The 18,454-nt window shown below is 44.6% G+C and overlaps 1 protein-coding gene across 2 annotated transcripts; it reads left to right on the plus strand.

Moving 5' to 3' along the window:
* Positions 1–633: 633 nt before the first annotated feature.
* LOC125641693 (uncharacterized) lies at positions 634–11,033 on the plus strand. 2 transcript variants are annotated; one of them, XM_048862011.2, is made up of 2 exons: positions 634–760; positions 7,165–11,033. In XM_048862011.2, exon 2 carries the CDS (start codon positions 7,167–7,169, stop codon positions 8,187–8,189), a length of 1,023 nt encoding a protein of 340 aa, XP_048717968.1. In that variant the 5' UTR covers positions 634–760; positions 7,165–7,166; the 3' UTR covers positions 8,190–11,033. The 2 variants fall into 2 exon arrangements, with proteins under 2 accessions (XP_048717968.1, XP_048717969.1); XM_048862012.2 differs by lacking the exon at positions 634–760 and adding an exon at positions 3,184–4,401.
* The last annotated feature ends 7,421 nt before the right edge of the window (positions 11,034–18,454 follow it).

An 18,454-nucleotide genomic window follows, 5' to 3' on the forward strand; every position in this document is an offset into this window, starting at 1 on the left:
TGGTGTTGGGTCGGTTGTGCCATTTACTACCTGCTACATTCAAGCAAACCAAAATTCTCACCAGTGGTAAAACTAATGCGGGGGGAGGAAGCCAGGGAGGGGAGAGAGAGAGTAAGAAATCAGTCAAGTGATTTTCCCCCCTCAACTCAATTGTATTTTTGCTACAATCAGAGGCAGCTATCCCAGCTCTAATATGTTTAGTGTACATAGAAGTGACCACTCCTTTTGGGTGCCCAACATAAGACACCAAAGGCTTGATCTTAAAAGAGGTGCTGAGTACCTGCATATCCCATTTATTTTAAACTAGAACTATCTGGTCTCCACATTTCTGCAAATCAGGCCCCCTGGTGGTTTAAACTGGGCTTCTAAAAATGGAGACACACCCCTCCAAAAAATAAAATAAAAATCCAATGATCACTTTGAAAGTTTAGCCCTAAAAGCTCCAACTAAGCTCTCAATGACTGATAGCTAGTTACGCTCTCAGTGGCATGAGCAATGCTCCCTTTGCTGTTTTCCTTTATTGTTAATCCCAGTCCGTTATGGTTTTCATGCACACAGGAATGCTGATTTATTGCATTCATTCTGAAGGGTATAAATACAGAATTACAAGGTTGGGGAGGGCCATGCCAAAGCTTTCTTCAAAGGGCATGAGAGAAACAGCAACCACTTCCAGAAGTGACAGAGAGCCTTTAAAAGGCTCAGTGTTGTCATGTTTTGGACAATCCTTTTGAAGAAACACAAAAGAAGGGCTGCGGTGAAGGTAAGGTAAAAAAAACTATAGTATTGCTCTGCACAATCTGAGGGCAATATTAAATGTTTGTGTGTATATATAGTTGGTATTTTCAAAAGAAACCATTTACACTTAAAATGTTTAATTAAATAAAAGTAGGAAAAAGATTTAAACAAGTCTGTTCTTTGCAAAGGATTTAAATAACTATTCCAATATTCTTGGAGTCAAGCAAATGTAATTTTACTACAATATCATCAGAGAGCTGGAATAAAAGCATTGTGCTTTGATATTTGAGTAAGGAACATTTGATCTGAGAACTATATTTTCACCGTAGGTCAGAGTGGCCAAGGTGAACTTTATTGTAGTAGCTCCAAAGTACTGTGGAACACTCAGGTCACACCAAGACTTGACCTGCAACCTTATTCACACAAGTCAGTCCCTTTTCCCAAAGAGGGTCACACTGAGATTTCCCTGGTTAACTGTTTGCTGGATCGGGCCCTGGCTCTTTCAAGAAGGGGTCAGGCTACAGCAGAAAAGAGTGATGTCTGCACAAAAAGGTGAAAACAGCAGCAGTCAGCTAGAAAAGCCAGACTGATGCAGTTCAACTCTGTATGATCCTAATTCAGGAAAGCACTTAAGAACATGCCTAAATCCATCCTTAGTCAGGAAAGTCTTATTGACATGCTTAAGTGCATTCCTGAATTGGGGCCCATATGCCTTATCGCTCACCATTTCACCTATACAGGCAAGGTCAAATTAATCCTGACTATGGTTAGTGGTATGGGGAAGTCAGCATTTGGAACCTGCTTAAACCAAAGAAATCTCATGGCAACCCCGTTTAAAACTGTATCGTAGATTGAGAGGTCCTGAATTAAGACAGGTAATCTTTACCCATCCCCCTGTTCCCCCAGTTCTACATAATTATATTGAGATCATTGCAATGGTTAGTGCTGAAGGGCAAATTCAGTCATATTTCATTCATTTACATGTCCGGGGACCAACTAAGAGGACGCAGAAGAAGCCTTTGATTCACAAATCACAAAACTAGTGCATCTCGATGGCAGATGTTGCCTGTTTTGAAAAGATTATTTAGAGCAGTAATGATAAACTAGATGGGTTCAGGGCCATCTGGTTGGAATTCTGTCCTCCCTGAATTACAGTGTAAAAAAGTTCTGAAGCACAAACTCCTGAGTTTCATCTTCAGGCTAGATTCTACTCTAAGCTCCATCTGGGGTAAATCTGGAGTGACTCCACTGACATCTGTGGAGCTACACCAGATTTATTCCAGTGTAAACAAGAGCAGGATGAGGTTTGCTGCTAAGCCTGTCAGATGGGTAAGTGTTCAGTTACAGGGGGAATATGATCGCTTAGCCCCATTAAAAGTGCACAATAGCTCCCCTTTGCTGTACATCAAGACACAGCAATTGAGACAGGAGCTGGAGGATTCTTCTACTGGAGACATTTTACTACATAGGTGAATATCTCCTTGTCCATCAACTTAGATTTAATAATGACTGACTTGACCATGCTATCAGCATGATGTTGCTCACACAAATGTTATGGCATTTCCCATTCTGGATTTTTTCTTAGCCACAGTGTATTAAGTATTTCTGAATTGCATTTTAATATTTTGTCCTCACATTTTCCCTCTCACCCACAAAGTCGAGGGAAGACACTTTACGATTCAGCATGGTTTTGAAAACTACACAGTGAGGCCTGATCCCACCACGTGTTGCCTCAAGTGCTGAGGGATCATTTCCCACCAACGGTCGTACTTCTATCTAGGACATACGTCAAAAGGAGTTGAGGGTGACCAGCACCTCACAGAATCAGGAGTTTGCCATGGATGACAGCATGGTTGTTTCCACTGGTCTTTGATTCTAAGGCTGAGCATCATATTAATAAGTGAATAGCAAAGTGGAGGTATGGTGTTAGTGAAACCCCCTTGTAAGTGTGTTTTACAGGTCTTTCTCCTCCCCCCAACCCCCACTGTTGATCCACAAAGAATCTGAGTCTGATACAGCCCCAGACAAAAGTTTGGGCTCTTTAGCTCAAGCTGCAGCAGTTTGTGCTTTTAGGCCCGGTGGTCTCATGTCCATTGTATGGCCACCTCATTAACATCCATTTTGCCACCCTCATTCATGGTGCATCACATCTTATTCCACGAGTGACCACATGGAAATGAAGGGGACTTTGTAAGCCCTTAATGTGAACGTCTAACGAAGGTAACTTTTAAACTGACCAAGTTCTTGCATCCCTGCAGAAGAAGGGATAATGGTGCGGACGCACCTTTGTCTAAACGCGTTGACGTGTGTGGATTAAGGAATGCTACATAATGCTTAGCAGCAGCACTGAAGATTCATTTTTGATGCAGCAAAACACCTTGGCCAATACTCTACAGATAAAGGGATGTTGAAGAGCTATTAATAAAACGGTCATTTCCAGTAATCTGGAACCTTTCCTCATCCTTTCCTTCTGTTTTTTTTTTGTAGGACAGTAGTGGTGCCCCAAATAGGCAAGGTATTGTAAAAAAAAAAGATAGAAAGACTGTCCCTGCTCCAAAGAACTTTCAAACTAAAGAGATCTACAAACAGAGGCAATGTAGGGCAAAGGATGCAACCTACCAAGTAGTCAAGATGATGATTGGCACCTGGCATGAGAGCTCCATGTCACATTATATATCTCCATCTCCCCTCCCCTCCGAACCCGAAAGCTTACAATCTAACCAGACGAAGAAAAAGGTAGGAGGGCAAAGAGAGAAGTGATTTGCCCACGGTCACACAGCAGGTCAGTGGCAGATCCAGGAAGAGAACTAGATCTGTCAACTCCCAGTTCAGTGCTCTATCCACTAGTCCAAATTGTGCTGTTCACTTTGTGCCACTCTAGTGCAAGAAACACAGAAGCCACCTGGATCTCCTTCTCAGTGGGAATAGAGGCAACGTAACAACCGTAAGCACCTCTCTTCCTGCAACCTCTAGCACAGCAAGCTTGTCACGGGCAGCGTGGAGAGGAGCAGACCAGGGGCATGCTGTGCTCCGGCTATCCCCATTTAGCAGACAGTCCCTTGGGATCCTTTGCTAGCTGGCATAAATTAGTGCAGCCAACAGGCTCTTCTAAAACTTCAGATGGCTTCAGGATCAAGGATCTGTAACCAGCTCCCTTGTGTTTCTCCCTCACCCCCACCTGAAGTTAGCAGCTGAGAATCAAGACGAATATACTGCTAGTATTTTCACAGAGACTCAGTGCAATGCACATACAGCTGCTCTCTTCCTGTGGCTCCAGGACACGTACATAACACTTTTACCTTTTACTCTCTGAAAATATAAAACATTATACCTGATCATGACCACATTCCCAAAGCAAAGAGGATTTGCTGTCGAAGCCGTTTTGCTGATAATACCATTGTCCTGCCTCACTGATTCCATTCTGCCTTTCCGGTAATACAAGGCATTTATCAAATTAGGATTCTCAGGAAATGCAAGGGATCCAGCAGTCTATATTTAGCAACAACAACAAAAGAACAGCACAATCAGCTGACTGGAAGCTGTTAGCCTGATGCACAGTCCAGTTTTAGACAGCATATCTTCCGTCTTGGAAACAAGGAGAGAAAGGTGCTGAAAACTGAAGATTAGAAATACACCCAGCTAAAAGAGAAAAACAAATATATCCAGGTAAGGAAAAAGGAGGGGGTCTCAAAAGCTGGAATTGAAATAGATCCTTTGTCTGGAGTGCTGCTTAAATGGGATCACAGCCATTAGAGCTTGTGAACCTTCAGGGATCTCAAACACAGGGGAGTCCACATATCTGTAGGTTCAGTGGGTATTGCTATTCCCACCCTGCACCTAGCTGGGGAACTAGGTGGGTCACAGGGCCTAGTGCTGTCACATGACCTCTGCTTGGCTTTCTACCACCCCGGTGCTGATGTGATCTCAGCTGGATTCTGTCTGAATTCAGCCAGGTCAGACGTATCTGTGTGAGTGTGCATGGGAGGGGAAGCAGAGGGACCATACCAGGATGGCGTGTCTACAAAGCAGTTTGGAGGTGTCATTCCCAGCTCAGGTAGACTTAGCTACGCCCTAAAAATAGTATAGTGGCGCACTGGCTCAGGCCAGCTCCCTGAATATCCCACACGACTCCCTGGGTATGTACATGGGTGGCAAGCCCAAGCTGCTTCCCAGGCCACCCCACCCTGCTATGGGGGGCGGGGGGAGAGGGGCGTATTCTGGAGCAGAGCGAATGCATCCGTCTACCTGGGCTGGGAACTGCACCTCTCAACTGCTGTGTAGACGTACCACGAGTCTGAAATCAACCCACTGCCATTTGAAGGTTTCATTGGAAATGCATAATTGGATTTTTGTTTGCTCTGGGGCCATGTGAGCAAGAAAGGAAGTTAATGGGAATTGCAGGTGCCCAGCCCCTTTGAATATCAGGCCATTTCTCTAGGTACGCATTGGGATATTTAACTCTAAACACTCACTTTTGGACAGCTGGGCCCTGATCCTGCTATCACTGACATTGATGGCAAAACACAGACGGGAGCAAAAATCAAGACCTAATTTTCTTATCTAGAGGCTTTAAAGAGGAAGAGTAGATGGAAAAGAAGGGAAGTAAAAAGCAAACCTGACACCTACTTTAAACAGACTGGGACTTATTTGAAGTTCAACAATTTCTGGGCTCGGTTTACTTTTCTGGTTGTATCTAAGGGCAGGTCTGCACTACTGCTTAAGTCGATCTAACTTACATTGCTCAGGGGTGTGAAGACGACACCACCCCAAGCAACGCAAGTTACAGTGACCTAAGCGCTGTCCACACTTGCCCTATGACAGTAGGAGCCGCTTTCTCATCAGCATAGACGCGTTACAGCCGCATCAGCGCAGCCGTGCCTGCGTAGCACTATCTGTGCAGACTTGCTCGAAGATAAAAATCCAGGAATAGAGCAGAGCAGGTGGGAGAGTACACAGCAATTTCTACCCGGCGTGCCGAGGATGAGCAGATTGTTTGCATTCTATACGTGGTCAACTTGCTGTAGAGGTTCAACAAAGCCAGGATTTATTTCCAGCCATAAAGAAAGTGATAGATGTATATAAATACTTAATTATGTATATAAGCATACAGTGGAGTTTGTACCATTCTACTCTGAGTATGCTCATACAAGTCTGATGAAGGGAGCCTGGGAACTTACATTTGTAACTCTGCTAGACACCGAAAACCAGGGACTCTGAGACATTGATTTTATGGCTCATTACAACAATTTGTAATACACCTCACTGCCTGCTCATCTTTAACTACCCACTTCATTTTAAGTGGTCTCCTACAGCATGTGTGAGCCCCTTAGGCTTAACAAGCTGTTCCAAGTTGTGTTTAGCTAAGACACCCTGGTTACCTTCCCCAGATCCGAAGAAGAGCTCTATGAAGCTTGAACCTTCCACCAGCAGAAGTTGGTCCAATAAAAGATATTCTCTCACCCACCTTGCCTCTCTCATATCCTGGGGAAAACACCCAGTTACAACACTGCAAACAATTTAGAAGAAGATAGTCAACAACTGGATAAAGGGCATAATATGGTCATTTCTGCCAGAAAATACTTTAAACCAATAAACAAACTGGAAACAGCACTATGAGAACTGAAACAATCCTTAAGATTTTATGCTAGTTTTAAACAATTCCCACTGACTTGGGTGGGAGCAGTGCAGGAGCCGCAACCATCAAGAACTGCACGTATTACTCATATGGTGATGGAGCTACATTTTATTCCCTTTGCATCTGCATAAGCAGAGCAGTAGAATTACATTTATTTATACAGCCACCAGAACGGGTGAAAGGGAGGACGTTTTTGCACCATCATGTATGTTATTTCCTGGCCTTATGGAAAAGCTCAAACGTAACGTCCATTTAATATCAAATAGTTCCCCTATTAACTAGGACCCAATCTCACACTTTTCTCAGGCAAGCCACCCAGTTATACTGCGCGACACACCACAGGGAAGCGAGTGAGTAAGGACAGCAGGTAGAAGCCCCCCCTTAGGCCTCTTCTGATAATCTTGCTCCTCCAAAACTGACTGTGCTAGAATGATATTGTGCAAATCTGTTGATTGTTTATGTGTTTTCCCCTTGCATTGTTTTAGAAGGGAAGAAAGTTTCTGCCAGGAATTTTAGCTGCATGAGCTTCTTTACTGAATTATTTTTCCTGGACCAGGTCTGAGTAATCAGCCATGTGGTATATTTTGTTCATTACCCCTTTCTGAAATGCTTGAAATAAAGATTTAATAACAGTATGGTTCTAAAGTTCCCAGGTATGCTACTGCTTACTTCTTGACTACGGCAGGGGCGGGGGAGAGGAGAAGAGGTCAAACGAAATTTACAGAAATGCCAGAGTTCCTGTAACAGAGTTGATCATTTGCATATGCTAATCAGATCTTGTATATTCTTTGCAGCAATGGCACCCCGCATACGACTGACTACATCAAAGCCTCTCCCAACTATCTGCGAAACCCAGGAGGAAATTTTAGAAGATGTCACTGGCCACGCAAAAGGCTTTGGGAGCTTCTCTATCGACTCAGATTCTTGTTCCAGTGATGACTACCTTCAATCTATCTGCCATTTAGCAAGGCCCACCTTCCCAGGGTTTCCTGAAAACCCCTATGCGTTCCAAGACCAGAAGGTATTAGAAACACTCCAAAGAGCGTCCTGGTTCCCAAAGCTGGCAATGGCACAGCAAGTCATTCCAAAGTGCAAATTGGCCAACGTCTTCTCAGACAGGATGTCTTTAGAAAAAGTTAGTCTAGTACTTGACAATGCAAAGCTATACCCCTGTACCAGGGCTGATCCACTAGAACAGTTGTACGCACAGGCAGAGAAGACACGACACTATAGGGGGTGTGTTTATGATGAAAGCTCTAGCACGGATGACTCACAGCGTAGCCATTTCAGCCCTTGTGATACCAGGAGGGGGGGTGAAATTCATCCATCCACCTCTCAAGAAAAAATGACAGAGAAGCAAGATCTAGCTGGGGTATTCAGTTTTCCAAGGCTGCCCTCTCCAAGACCAATAGAGAGAGAAAATAGCTTCCCAGAGCAGAAGTGTCTGAAAAGCAGTAAGATAATGGCTGTTTCAGAAAATGATCAAACTCAGAAAGAAAACTGCACCCTATTTATTGATGGTAAACGACTATGGCCACACCCACCCAGAGAGAAACTGCAAGGAAACAAGGTTTTGAGCTGCCCTCTACGAAGACAATGTGCTGTGTTCAAAACAGGAGGTGGCACCGAAAAAGAAGAGCTGAAATCTTCTAGCTATAACAAAATTGTGAAGGGAGATGTTCTTAATAAGCAAAGTTACCCACAATGCTTTCATGTAGATAAAAAAGCCATGATCCACAGCTGGATCTCCGAGTGCAAGTGTGCCTGGAAGGGAGCAAAGGTTAACGCTTGCCTACTTCCTGCCATCGCAGAAATATGAAAAACTGATGCTGAGCAGCTGCATCTTTTGCAAGAAATTGTGGCCTCTGTCGTCTTAAATTTCTCCCTGCTACCTGCATGCATTGTGCAGAGAAGAGGGGTGCCGTATACATGTTTACAATGAAGCAGATACATTTGTGATCCATTACCTCTCTCACCTATGTGCAAACAGGCAATACATCTACGAATGTGGCCAAGCTCTTTTTTTTTTTTATAAAAAGGAGGGTTCTAAGGATCAAACTATTGATTTGGCTCTCAGATATGCAGGCATTATTCGTAACAGCTTCTCTCCTCAGCTTAGCAACTCCTTTTGCACATGCCTGTCTTGTGCTCTGAGAACAGCTGTAATAATATGTGTGTCTACATCAGAGATGGAGATATCAGTCAGGTACGCTAGACAGGGGAAACAGCTGTTTAGAAGTGGGATGTGTAATCTGTAGGAGCATTGAGCCAATGATGGTTTACAGCACATGCCAAAATTGGCATGTTCCACACTCCTGGATGTATTCACTCTGCAAGGAAACTCTTGCAGGATGCTTAGACAGCACTACATGTCCCTTCTGACACAGTGCAGGTTCTGACAGAGGCTGGTCAGCCTCACTGCTAACTTCTCATTTGGCAGCTGGTGGGTTAAACATTTCAACATGTTAATGATCTAAAAATGATGAGGTCTCATTGATAAACTCAATCCATTAGCACACGAGGTGGAAAATATGAAAACCTCCATGGGTAGAACTCTCCTCGTGCGTACACCAGTGTGGCTCTGCTAACTTCACTAGAAGCATGTTTGATTTATGCTGGCAAGGGAGGAGAATCAGGCACTCCATGTGTAGAAGCCTGTACAGTAATATGCCAGTGCTTGTCTTGTGTTGCTCTTATTGTATATGAAAACTGTCTTTTTTCATTATTAGGGACTCAAGTGAATTTCCAGCAGTCCAGGTACTGGCATTCTCTTCAGAGTTATACTCCTCTCTGCCTGTGCATACGAAGCTTTTGATTATGCTTATCCACTGATACTTAAAAGCTATCACAACACAATCCCACTATTTAAGACGTAGAGAACAAATAGATCGCAAACAGATTCTGCAACCCTGTTGTACTCTAGAATGAGCAGTGTTGTACAGAGGCAGCATAGTCTAGTGATTAAAGCAGATGATTGGAAGTTAGAGAATCCCGTTTGAGGTCCAACTCTGCTAGCATAGCAGCGGCAGCATGGGCTAGCCACTTTGCATACAAACCCGCCCAGACCCATGGGTAACTACTCAGGGTGGCTAGCCTATCCTACTGCTCGCCCCTGCCTGTGCTACTGAGGGTACATTGCTATTTTTAGCATGCTAGCTTGATAAGAGCTAGCGTATGTCTCATGGAGCTGGGTGTGTAATTCCCAGCTCAAAGGGTAAATGTAGCCTTAGTGTGTTGCCTTGGGCAAGTCAATTTCTGTGCCTCTGTGTCCTTACCTATACTGCGGGGCTAATAATACTGACTTACCTTCGTGTGAAGTGCGGCGAGAGCCAAGGAGGAAAAGCTCTGTGTATGTGCCCTGTAGTACTAGTGTGTGTCTCCAGGTACACTGAACCCTATGGTATATATAAAGCGATCCATCTTTTGTTAACGTTACATCTGTAGCGATACCAGTGAGTGAGTGAGTGAGAGAGTCTGAGTCATGAATCTGGATTTCCCCTAAAACAGAGCACAAACCATCAGGTCACCACTAAATTATTCATGTTGGACGTATGAAAGAGGCATATGAAAAATTACTGACTCCGTGACTATGCAATGCATGTGCATTTTAACCACAAAAGTGTTAACTAATGTAAGTGGTCAGGGATGTCTATGGCTCAGTCAGCATTTTAAAAACAAATGTAGAGGCAGTTTAAAATAAACTCCTTTCTATTTTAATCCTCCTTTAATTACAGCTGTTTCTTGTAGTATAATTTAGATTTATTACTTTGTGCAGATGAGTGTCTAAATGGATATAAGGGGATGCTAATGACTACTTGAGAGGACTGCAGGGGTACTTAGCTACTTAGAGGTGAGAAAACCTCCACAACAACCAAATCAATTATAACTCAACCATTTAAAGGGTTGTGAACAGCCGTAAAGCACACATTTCATTACTCACAGAAAGATGCACATCTCACTCCGTAACCAGTGGAGAAATGCAAGGGGAAAATGTCTGCAAAATATTACTCGCAGTGAATCAGTTAGCAGACAGAATCCTGTGTATGCAGGTGAAGCTTAAAAGAGAAACTTATGATTACAAAGGTGTAATCATGAAAGATGCTCAGAAAACGATGCTCAGATTTCTGAAAAAAGCTCATTAGATTAAAGCAAGGGCACAGTTTCTCATCAGCACCTACTGGTTAGTAGGCAAGTTTGAAGCTGTTGATACCTTACCTTTCTGACCCATACAGACCCTGAATTTTTTTGGCATTCCACCACAGCATGGTAAGCTGTTGAGCTGAGAAGCTTTCCATTTAATTTTCTTAATGTATGACTTGGCCATATGGAAGATCCACAATGGAATAGGGGAGAAATCTTTTACTCCTCTAAAACCTATCATCTCTAGCTTTTACAACTCACAGAACAATGGTGAATAACTGGAAGGCTGTCTGCATGCCTCATTTCCTCCTTTATGCTTAGCTCCCTTCTGTATGTGTTAACTGTTTTCTTGAAGCACCATCTGGAATGAAAGGATGCTGTGTCCCCCTCAATAATTACCCTCCAAGTAAATATTTATGAGGCTGCAATGCCTAGCAATTCTGTGCCTATTGTATGTACCACCAATAGACAGAAACGTCTTTATGCTTGTGGGAGGGTAAGCAAATAAAAATGTTCAATGAGATTGTAGCAGTACCTGCTATTTTCAACGTAGCTGTTACCTGTATGGCATTTAGGCCACACGACCATTTGTGTGACGTGTATGTGCAAACTGACTCCACGGCAACACATCCATTTTAAGACAGCTGAGAGCACCTTGACAGCCACGTTGCGCGCTGTCCTGCAGGGGCGGCAGGTTTGTATAGTTTTTGGTGGTGCCCAGAACAGGTCCAAGTCCCTCCCCCCACACCTGCCTAAGGCTGTGTGAGGGAGTTTGGGTGCAAGCTCGGGGCTGGGGCAGGTGTTTGGGGTGCGGGAGAGGGTGAGGGGTGAAGGGTGAAGCACTTACCTTGGGTGGCTCCTGAAAGTAACCTGCACCCCCCTTCTGACAGCAGCTCCTAGGCAGGGGGCCAGAGGAATTTGTGCACCGCTGCCCGCAGGCACCGCACCCGCAGCTCCCATTGGCCGCAGTTGGCAAATCCGGGGAGGGGGCAGCACGTGGAGACACACACAATCCCCCCTCCACAGGGGCTGCAGGGACGTGCCAGCTGCTTCTCGAAGTGGAAAAAGTGGGCAGGAAGCCACCTTAGCCTCCGCTGCTGGCGGGAGCCCTGAGCCCTTTTAAATTGCCCGGGGGCGGCAGACGGCAGCGCTTGGGGAGAGACCTGGCCTTGAACTTTGGTGGAGCTGGGCCCCTGTGCTCTCATATTGGTGGAGCACGGGCACCACGGGCCCATACAACTTGCAGCCCCTGCCTACCAGGCAGGAGGCCTGAGTGAGGCGCAGTAAAACCAAAACTCTCTTGAAATAATTTGACTGCAGGGGCTGAGGCTTTAAGGAACAGATCATGAGCCTCACAATAAGTTGCCAATGCAGCTACCTGCTCATAGAAGGCAGGAGCAGCATAGGTAGGGAGGGAGTAGGGCAGCAGAAGCAACACTGTAAGGGGGGCAAGGGAGGGGGAGTTCCAGCAGAAGTGGGAAAAGAAGGGGGAACTGCAATACTGAAGGTAAAGGGGAGGGGCAGAAGATGAGAGAACTCAGGTGAGGACTGACAAAAACAGAACCTATCTGGAGGCGGAAAAGTGGCGGGGGGGAAAAGGGGGCAGACATGACGGAAAGTATGAAATGGAAAGACACCGAAGCAGCGTTCGCCGAAAGAGAAAGTGAGGGTAGAGGGATTTTATTTTTATTGGCTTCAACCAACCTCAAAAAACTTCCCCCCTTCAGCTTTAGAGAAATCATTTTTACAAAGCAGAGCACTTTGCCTGCTTTATCACCCCTGCGTCTGTGTTAAACCAGCGTGCCTCGCTGCGGCTATAGTTACAGGGAGGGTAATTAACCATTGGAACAAACTTACCTAAGGATCTGGTGGTGGATTCTCCATCATTTGCAGTCTCTAAAATCAAGACTGGATATCCTTCTAAGAGATGTGCTCTGGCTCAAAGAGCAGTGACTGGCTTAATGCCAGAATCAGGAGGGGAGATTCTCTGGCTTGTGTCGTATAGGTGGTCAGGTCTACATGTTCCTAACAATCCCTGCTGGCTTTAAAATCTAAGAAGCTATTAAGGAAATCCAATTTATGGATAACAAGGTCAAAATCCTGATATGAAAATTTTGGCCTTGGTGATTTCCTAGTTTAGCAGATGCATCAAACTTCCTGTCCTTTCCAGCAATCCAGGACTCCTCACAATAGGGTGACCAGACAGAAAGTTTGAAAAATCGGGACGGGGGTTGGGGGTGATAGGAACCTATATAAGAAAAAGCCCCATATATCGGGACTGTCCCTATAAAATCGGGACAGCTGGTCACCCTACCTCACAATCACGATACAGCCCCAGCAGCTATACTCTGGTGCAATCCTGTTTGATCTATGACTGCTAAAAACCTGGGCAGAGCCTTCCATTTTACCTTGTGTTACGGGCTATATTTGCTGCAAAACAAACATTTTAGCAAAAATACAGAAAACAAAGTATTTATGAACAGTCTCGTGACTAGACCCAGCAGAATCACGTTGCTGGTATCTGTGTGGAACAGCTGCTAGAGCAGGGGTTGGCAAACTATGGCCCAGATCTGGCCCACCAGTCATTTTAAGCTAGTTCTCAAGCTCCCGCTAGGGAGTGGGGTTTGGGGCTTGCCCTGCTTTGGCACTCCAGCCAGGGAACAGGGTCAGGGGCCGCTCCATGCTGCTTCCGGAAGCAGTGACATAGCCCTGCTCCAGCTCCTACGTGTTGGGGCAGCCAGGGGCCTCCATTCTGCACACTGCCCTGCCCTGCCCCAAGTGCCACCTCCCGCAGCTCCCATTGGCCTGCAGACAGGGCAGCGTGCAGAGCTGCCTGGCTGCGGCTCCGCATAGGAGCCAGAGTAGGCACATGACCACTGCTTCCGGGAGCCACTTAAGGTAAGCGCCGCCCGGAGCCTGCACCCCTGAGCCTCTCCCCGCGTCCCAGCCCCAGTCCCCCTCCCGCACTCTGAATCCCTCGATCCCAGCCCAGAGGACCCTCCTGTACCCCAAACCCCTCATCCCGAGCCCCACCCCTGCATCCTACTCCCCTGCCCAGAGCCCCCTCCAGCACCCTGAACTCCTCATTTCTGGCCCCACCCTGGAGCCTGCACCCCCAGCCAGAGCCCTCACCCCCTCCCGCACCCCAACCCCAATTTCATGAGCATTCATGGCCCGCCATACAATTTCTATTCCCAGATGTGACCCTCAGGCCAAAAAGTTTGCCCACCCCTGTTCTAGAGCTATAGAAGGACAGGGGCAGGAAGGGGGTGTGGGGGCACACAGCCATAGGCCTGTCTGTCCCGGAAGACAGAGCTCTGGACTGTAGGGGCAGGCTGCAGCTTACAAGGTTATATTACGTTTAAATAAAAATAATTTAAATTGTCAGAGACAAGCTCTCCCTGTTTTAACACCAGCAACTCTGCAGTATTTGCTACTTGTTTATTCATTTGGACACAGACATTCATTTGTGAAACTTTTTATTTGCCAGCATATTTGCAGAAAGCAAACCAGTGTTACAAATACCAGCACAAATGCAGACCCCCCCCCCCCCCCCCAGGAGTAGGTGCCCCGGAATGGCTGTCATGGCCATTATGTGCTTTCTTTTTCTTTTTTATTCATAGAAAAGATTAGTCAAGCAACTGCTAATAGGGAACAAATCAGCAACAATCCCAACCTGTTTGTGAATAGTTCAAGCAGAATAAAGGAATACCAAATCGATAACGTTTAGGTCATCCAATAAGATTAGAATTAAATCAAAACCTTGGGATTTGGGTAAATAATCCCATGGTGTCTCTAGCAAATCACAAAGAGCAAATACCCACTTTCCGAGACTGTGAAAGCTGCCAACAGGATTTGGGTGTCAGTTTCCATTAAAATGCATCAAATCCCTTAGACAGCTCTGACACTCTCAGCCATAGTGACCAACCTGCCAGCAATCCATAGACTGACTTTTTTACGCAAACCACTCCGTTACAAAAAAGAACACACTCAAACAGAAAGAATCAAGCCTCGCTCATTCAGAATTTGCAAACAGGGGGGAAAAACCTTTCTGAACTCACAAGTTCCCCCCCCACTACAAATAATGCACTCAGCTCTAATGGTGAGTCACACAAAGAATGCCATGACTGAGAACCAGCAGCAAGTGCAGAATGAAAACCTATCGTTAGAGTTTTTAAATGGCAAAGTTACTAAACATTTAAAGAGAGGAGAAGATGATGGACCCACACGACCAGAGCTGTTTGGTGAAAAAAACCCCGGAAGTCTTACCCTAGTCAGAATGTAGCAAGAGGCCATTTGCACCACAGGAGGTACATTTCTGTGCCCAGACAGATATTGATCAGAGGAGAACATCTGAGCCGGTGTCACCTGGTCAAGGCCAAATAGGCCATTCAAGGTAGGTATGGAGTATAATCAGTATATAGCACAAGAGAGACTACTGATGGTACAGTAGAACCTCAGAGAGATACAAACACCAGAGTTATGAACTGACCAGTCAATCACACCCCTCATTTGGAACCAGAAGTACACAAATCAGGTAGCAGCAGAGATGGAACCCCCACACCCCACCAAATACAATACAGGACGGTGTTAAACTATTTTTTAAAAAGGGAAAGCAGCATTTTTCTTCTGCATAGTAAAGTGTCAAAGCTGTATTAAGTCAATGTTCAGTTGTAAAAACTTTTGAAAAAACCACCATAACATTTTGTTCAGTTACGAACATTTCAGAGTTACAGCTCACCTCCATTCCCAAGTTGTTTGTAACTCTGATGTTCTATTGTAGATTTAAAATTAACCAGCATATAATTAAGAGAAAGAGGCACATTCTTTTGTTTGCTAATTAATTAGCTTTAAAACAGGTATTCTAATTAGAACTCTGGATGTAGGATGAAAGCAACAATTTAAGACTACTTTAAGGCAATGGTTCTCAGCCAGGGGTATGTGTACCCCTGGGGGTACTCACAGGTCTTCCATGGGGGTACAAGCAATTTATTTAGGTATTTGCCAAATTTTTACTACAGGCTACATAAAAAGCAGTAGGGAAGTCAGTACAAGCTAAAATTTCATACAGATAATGACTTGTTTATTATATGGAGCAGTATATGTACTGAAATATAAGTACAATATTTATATTCAGTTGATTTTATACATATGGTAAAAATGAAAAAGCAAGCCATTTTTCACTAATAGTTTGCTGAGACACTTGTGTATATGTATGTTTGAGTTTGTAAGCAAGTAGTTTAAGTGAGGTGAAACTTGGGGGTACGCAAGACAAATCAGACTCCTGAAAGGGGTACAGTAGTCTGGAAAGGTTAAGAGCCACTGCTTTCATGGAAATCCAGCTGTTTGCATTAATTTTAAATCAACAGGAAGCTTCCAGTCTAAAGGAATTGGAACCTGGGCTGTGAATAGAGCCATATTCCTTTTGGATTTGGGGACTGGTTCATAACCAATCTGTGTCCCTTCCCTCCTGAAGAATGGAGCTCTTTGGAATCAGTCTGGTTTATTCGCCCACGTTTATTCATTGTGAGCCCAAATGGTGATGGTTTGGACCCCAAGTCTCCTGTCTTTCCTGCCCTGAAAAATTAACTCCACAAGTTTTCAGACCCAACAAGCCAGAAGTAAGTTGATGGTTGTTACAAGTCTTCATGGCTGCTCCCTCTCATCTGTCACCCCTGAAACTTCACGTTAGTGCACTCTCAACTCCTTCAAACACCTAATCCATGACTTGGCTGTGTTCTCGCCCTGCACCACCACTCCAAGTGATGGAAAACAGCCAGATTCCTCCCAGCCAAGAATTCTGTTACTGCAAAGGGGATACCATAGTAGTATAGGGCTGGCCTACCAGGCCCCCGGACAGAGCATGCAGACACAGGCCCCAGAGTCATAGGTGCTGAAAGTAGAGGTGCTCCCGCACCCCCTGGCTTGAAGTGGTTTCCATTATATATGGGGTTTGCAGTTTGGTTCAATGGCTCTCAGCACCCCCACTAGAAAAATTGTTCCAGGACCTCTGCCCAGGGTTTGATGGGGTGTGTTTGAGATGAGGGTATGGCTAGAACTCTCTGTGCTCCAGCCACTCTGGCCCGCAGAGGAGCCCACAGGTGACTGGGAAGATCGCTGCCCAATAGATTAAGATTAAGGGGAACTGCCTATGGTGCAATTGAGTACTAAGGCTTAAAGGAGTCTCTAAGATCAGAAATTAGAGCAGAAGGAACCTGGATGCATGGTACCTAAGATGAATTAGTTAGGATCAGAAAAACTGAATAAGAACAAACTCTTCAAATCCAGATAGAGGTATAAAAGGTTGTGAAGTAAAAACGGTTTTAAAAAGAGCAGCAAGACGTGCATCCAAGCAGTTAACGTATGGCATAGGAGCAAGAGATGAGAACAGAGTGATATTTAGTGAAGATCAAAGTAGCTGTAGGAACTACTTGTTAATTTCCAATTGATCATACTTTTAAAAAAATTGAAGAGGAAGCTCTTCTGGGAGAACTTTGAGAAGTACTACCTGTGGAATTGTGCCTAATTGCTGCCCCGATAGCTTCTGGAGGACATATGTTTGATAAACTATTAGCGAGGTATAATAAGTGATGTTAAAAAATGGTGAACTAATTAAGACAGGAAAAGATGAGTTAGTGACTGGGCAGGATTTAGTTGTCTTTAGTTAATGAAAACCTCAAGTGTGCTATTAACCAAAGGCCTTGTACCAGTAACTGTGTAGGTAACGGAGATCCAAGGAAAAGCGTCATGAACACATGCACTAGAGAACAGAAATGGCCAGCCTGCACGTCCTATTGTGAAATATAGACGTTGCTGGGTATGTGATGCCCATATGCTCCATATTATCAGTAGCAGTAGTATTCTGGTGGGCCAGCACTTTTTACCAGGTTTCCAGCCCCAGACCATGAAGTCTGGCTTCCTCCATTCAGGTACGTGACAGAGCAGGTGGTTAATGGCTAGGATGCAAATGCACAAACATCCCTGGCAATGATGCCCTCCCCAGAATTGATACCTTCCAGAGGTAATCCTTTCCAGGACATTGGCACGGAGCAGTATCTCCAGAGGTGAAGATAGGGTTTGGTTGTTTTGGAGGACTGTCCAGTAGATACATACGGTCTGATCCAAAGCCCTTTGAAGTCACAGCCCCATAATTGGTATAGCATTTGAAACATTGCTTTGTATTTGGCAAGGCAAATCAAACAATTTATTTTTATTAGTATTTTGTTAACCATTTCCTGCATTTGGTGTCTAAATGAAGCTTCAGCAGCTGGTGGAAAGCCCAACAACCTGCAACAAGCGCCACAGGAAATATCGCAAAAATGGAGTGTTAACCACAGCTGTCTGCTCATGCTAGCCAAACGATTTACAAAAAACCACTTACAAGCACTCCCCTGGCTAGTAGTAAGTCTACATTGTGCAACATTCATTAAATGCCACTCACCTGGTCCAGAATTTCCCCCATGTTTCCACTGAAGTTTAAATTTGACACCAGACTTTCCACCACCAATGCTCACTCTTCCCCACTTTTCTGTAGATAACGAAGCCTGAGTTATGCAGTGTTGCAACCGCTGAGTGGCAGGTTTCAACCTGAGAGAGATCTTCTCTCAGAATGGCTAGCAAGATAGTAATGTCACTGGTGTACTTCTGTCACTGTAGGGTGGGGTATGTTTGGCTCTCAAATGGTTTGTTCTTTCTGGGTATTAGTCATTAAAAAAAATTAAAGAATTCTACCACCACCTTAAAAATTTGTATATAAAATTCTAAGTCCAACAGAAAAGTGACTCCGAATGTGAGATGTATTATGGGACTAAACAAATGCATCACCCCACATTTGCTGAGGGATGGACTAGAAAAGATTTAAGTTCTTTCCATCTACATATTTCATTTTCTTGCTTGAATTAAAATATTGTCACTCACTATATATTCCTCATTTACAAGTAAAAT

Source organism: Caretta caretta, chromosome 8 (genome assembly GCF_965140235.1).
Source record: "Caretta caretta isolate rCarCar2 chromosome 8, rCarCar1.hap1, whole genome shotgun sequence".
Classification (NCBI taxonomy): Eukaryota; Metazoa; Chordata; order Testudines; family Cheloniidae; genus Caretta; species Caretta caretta.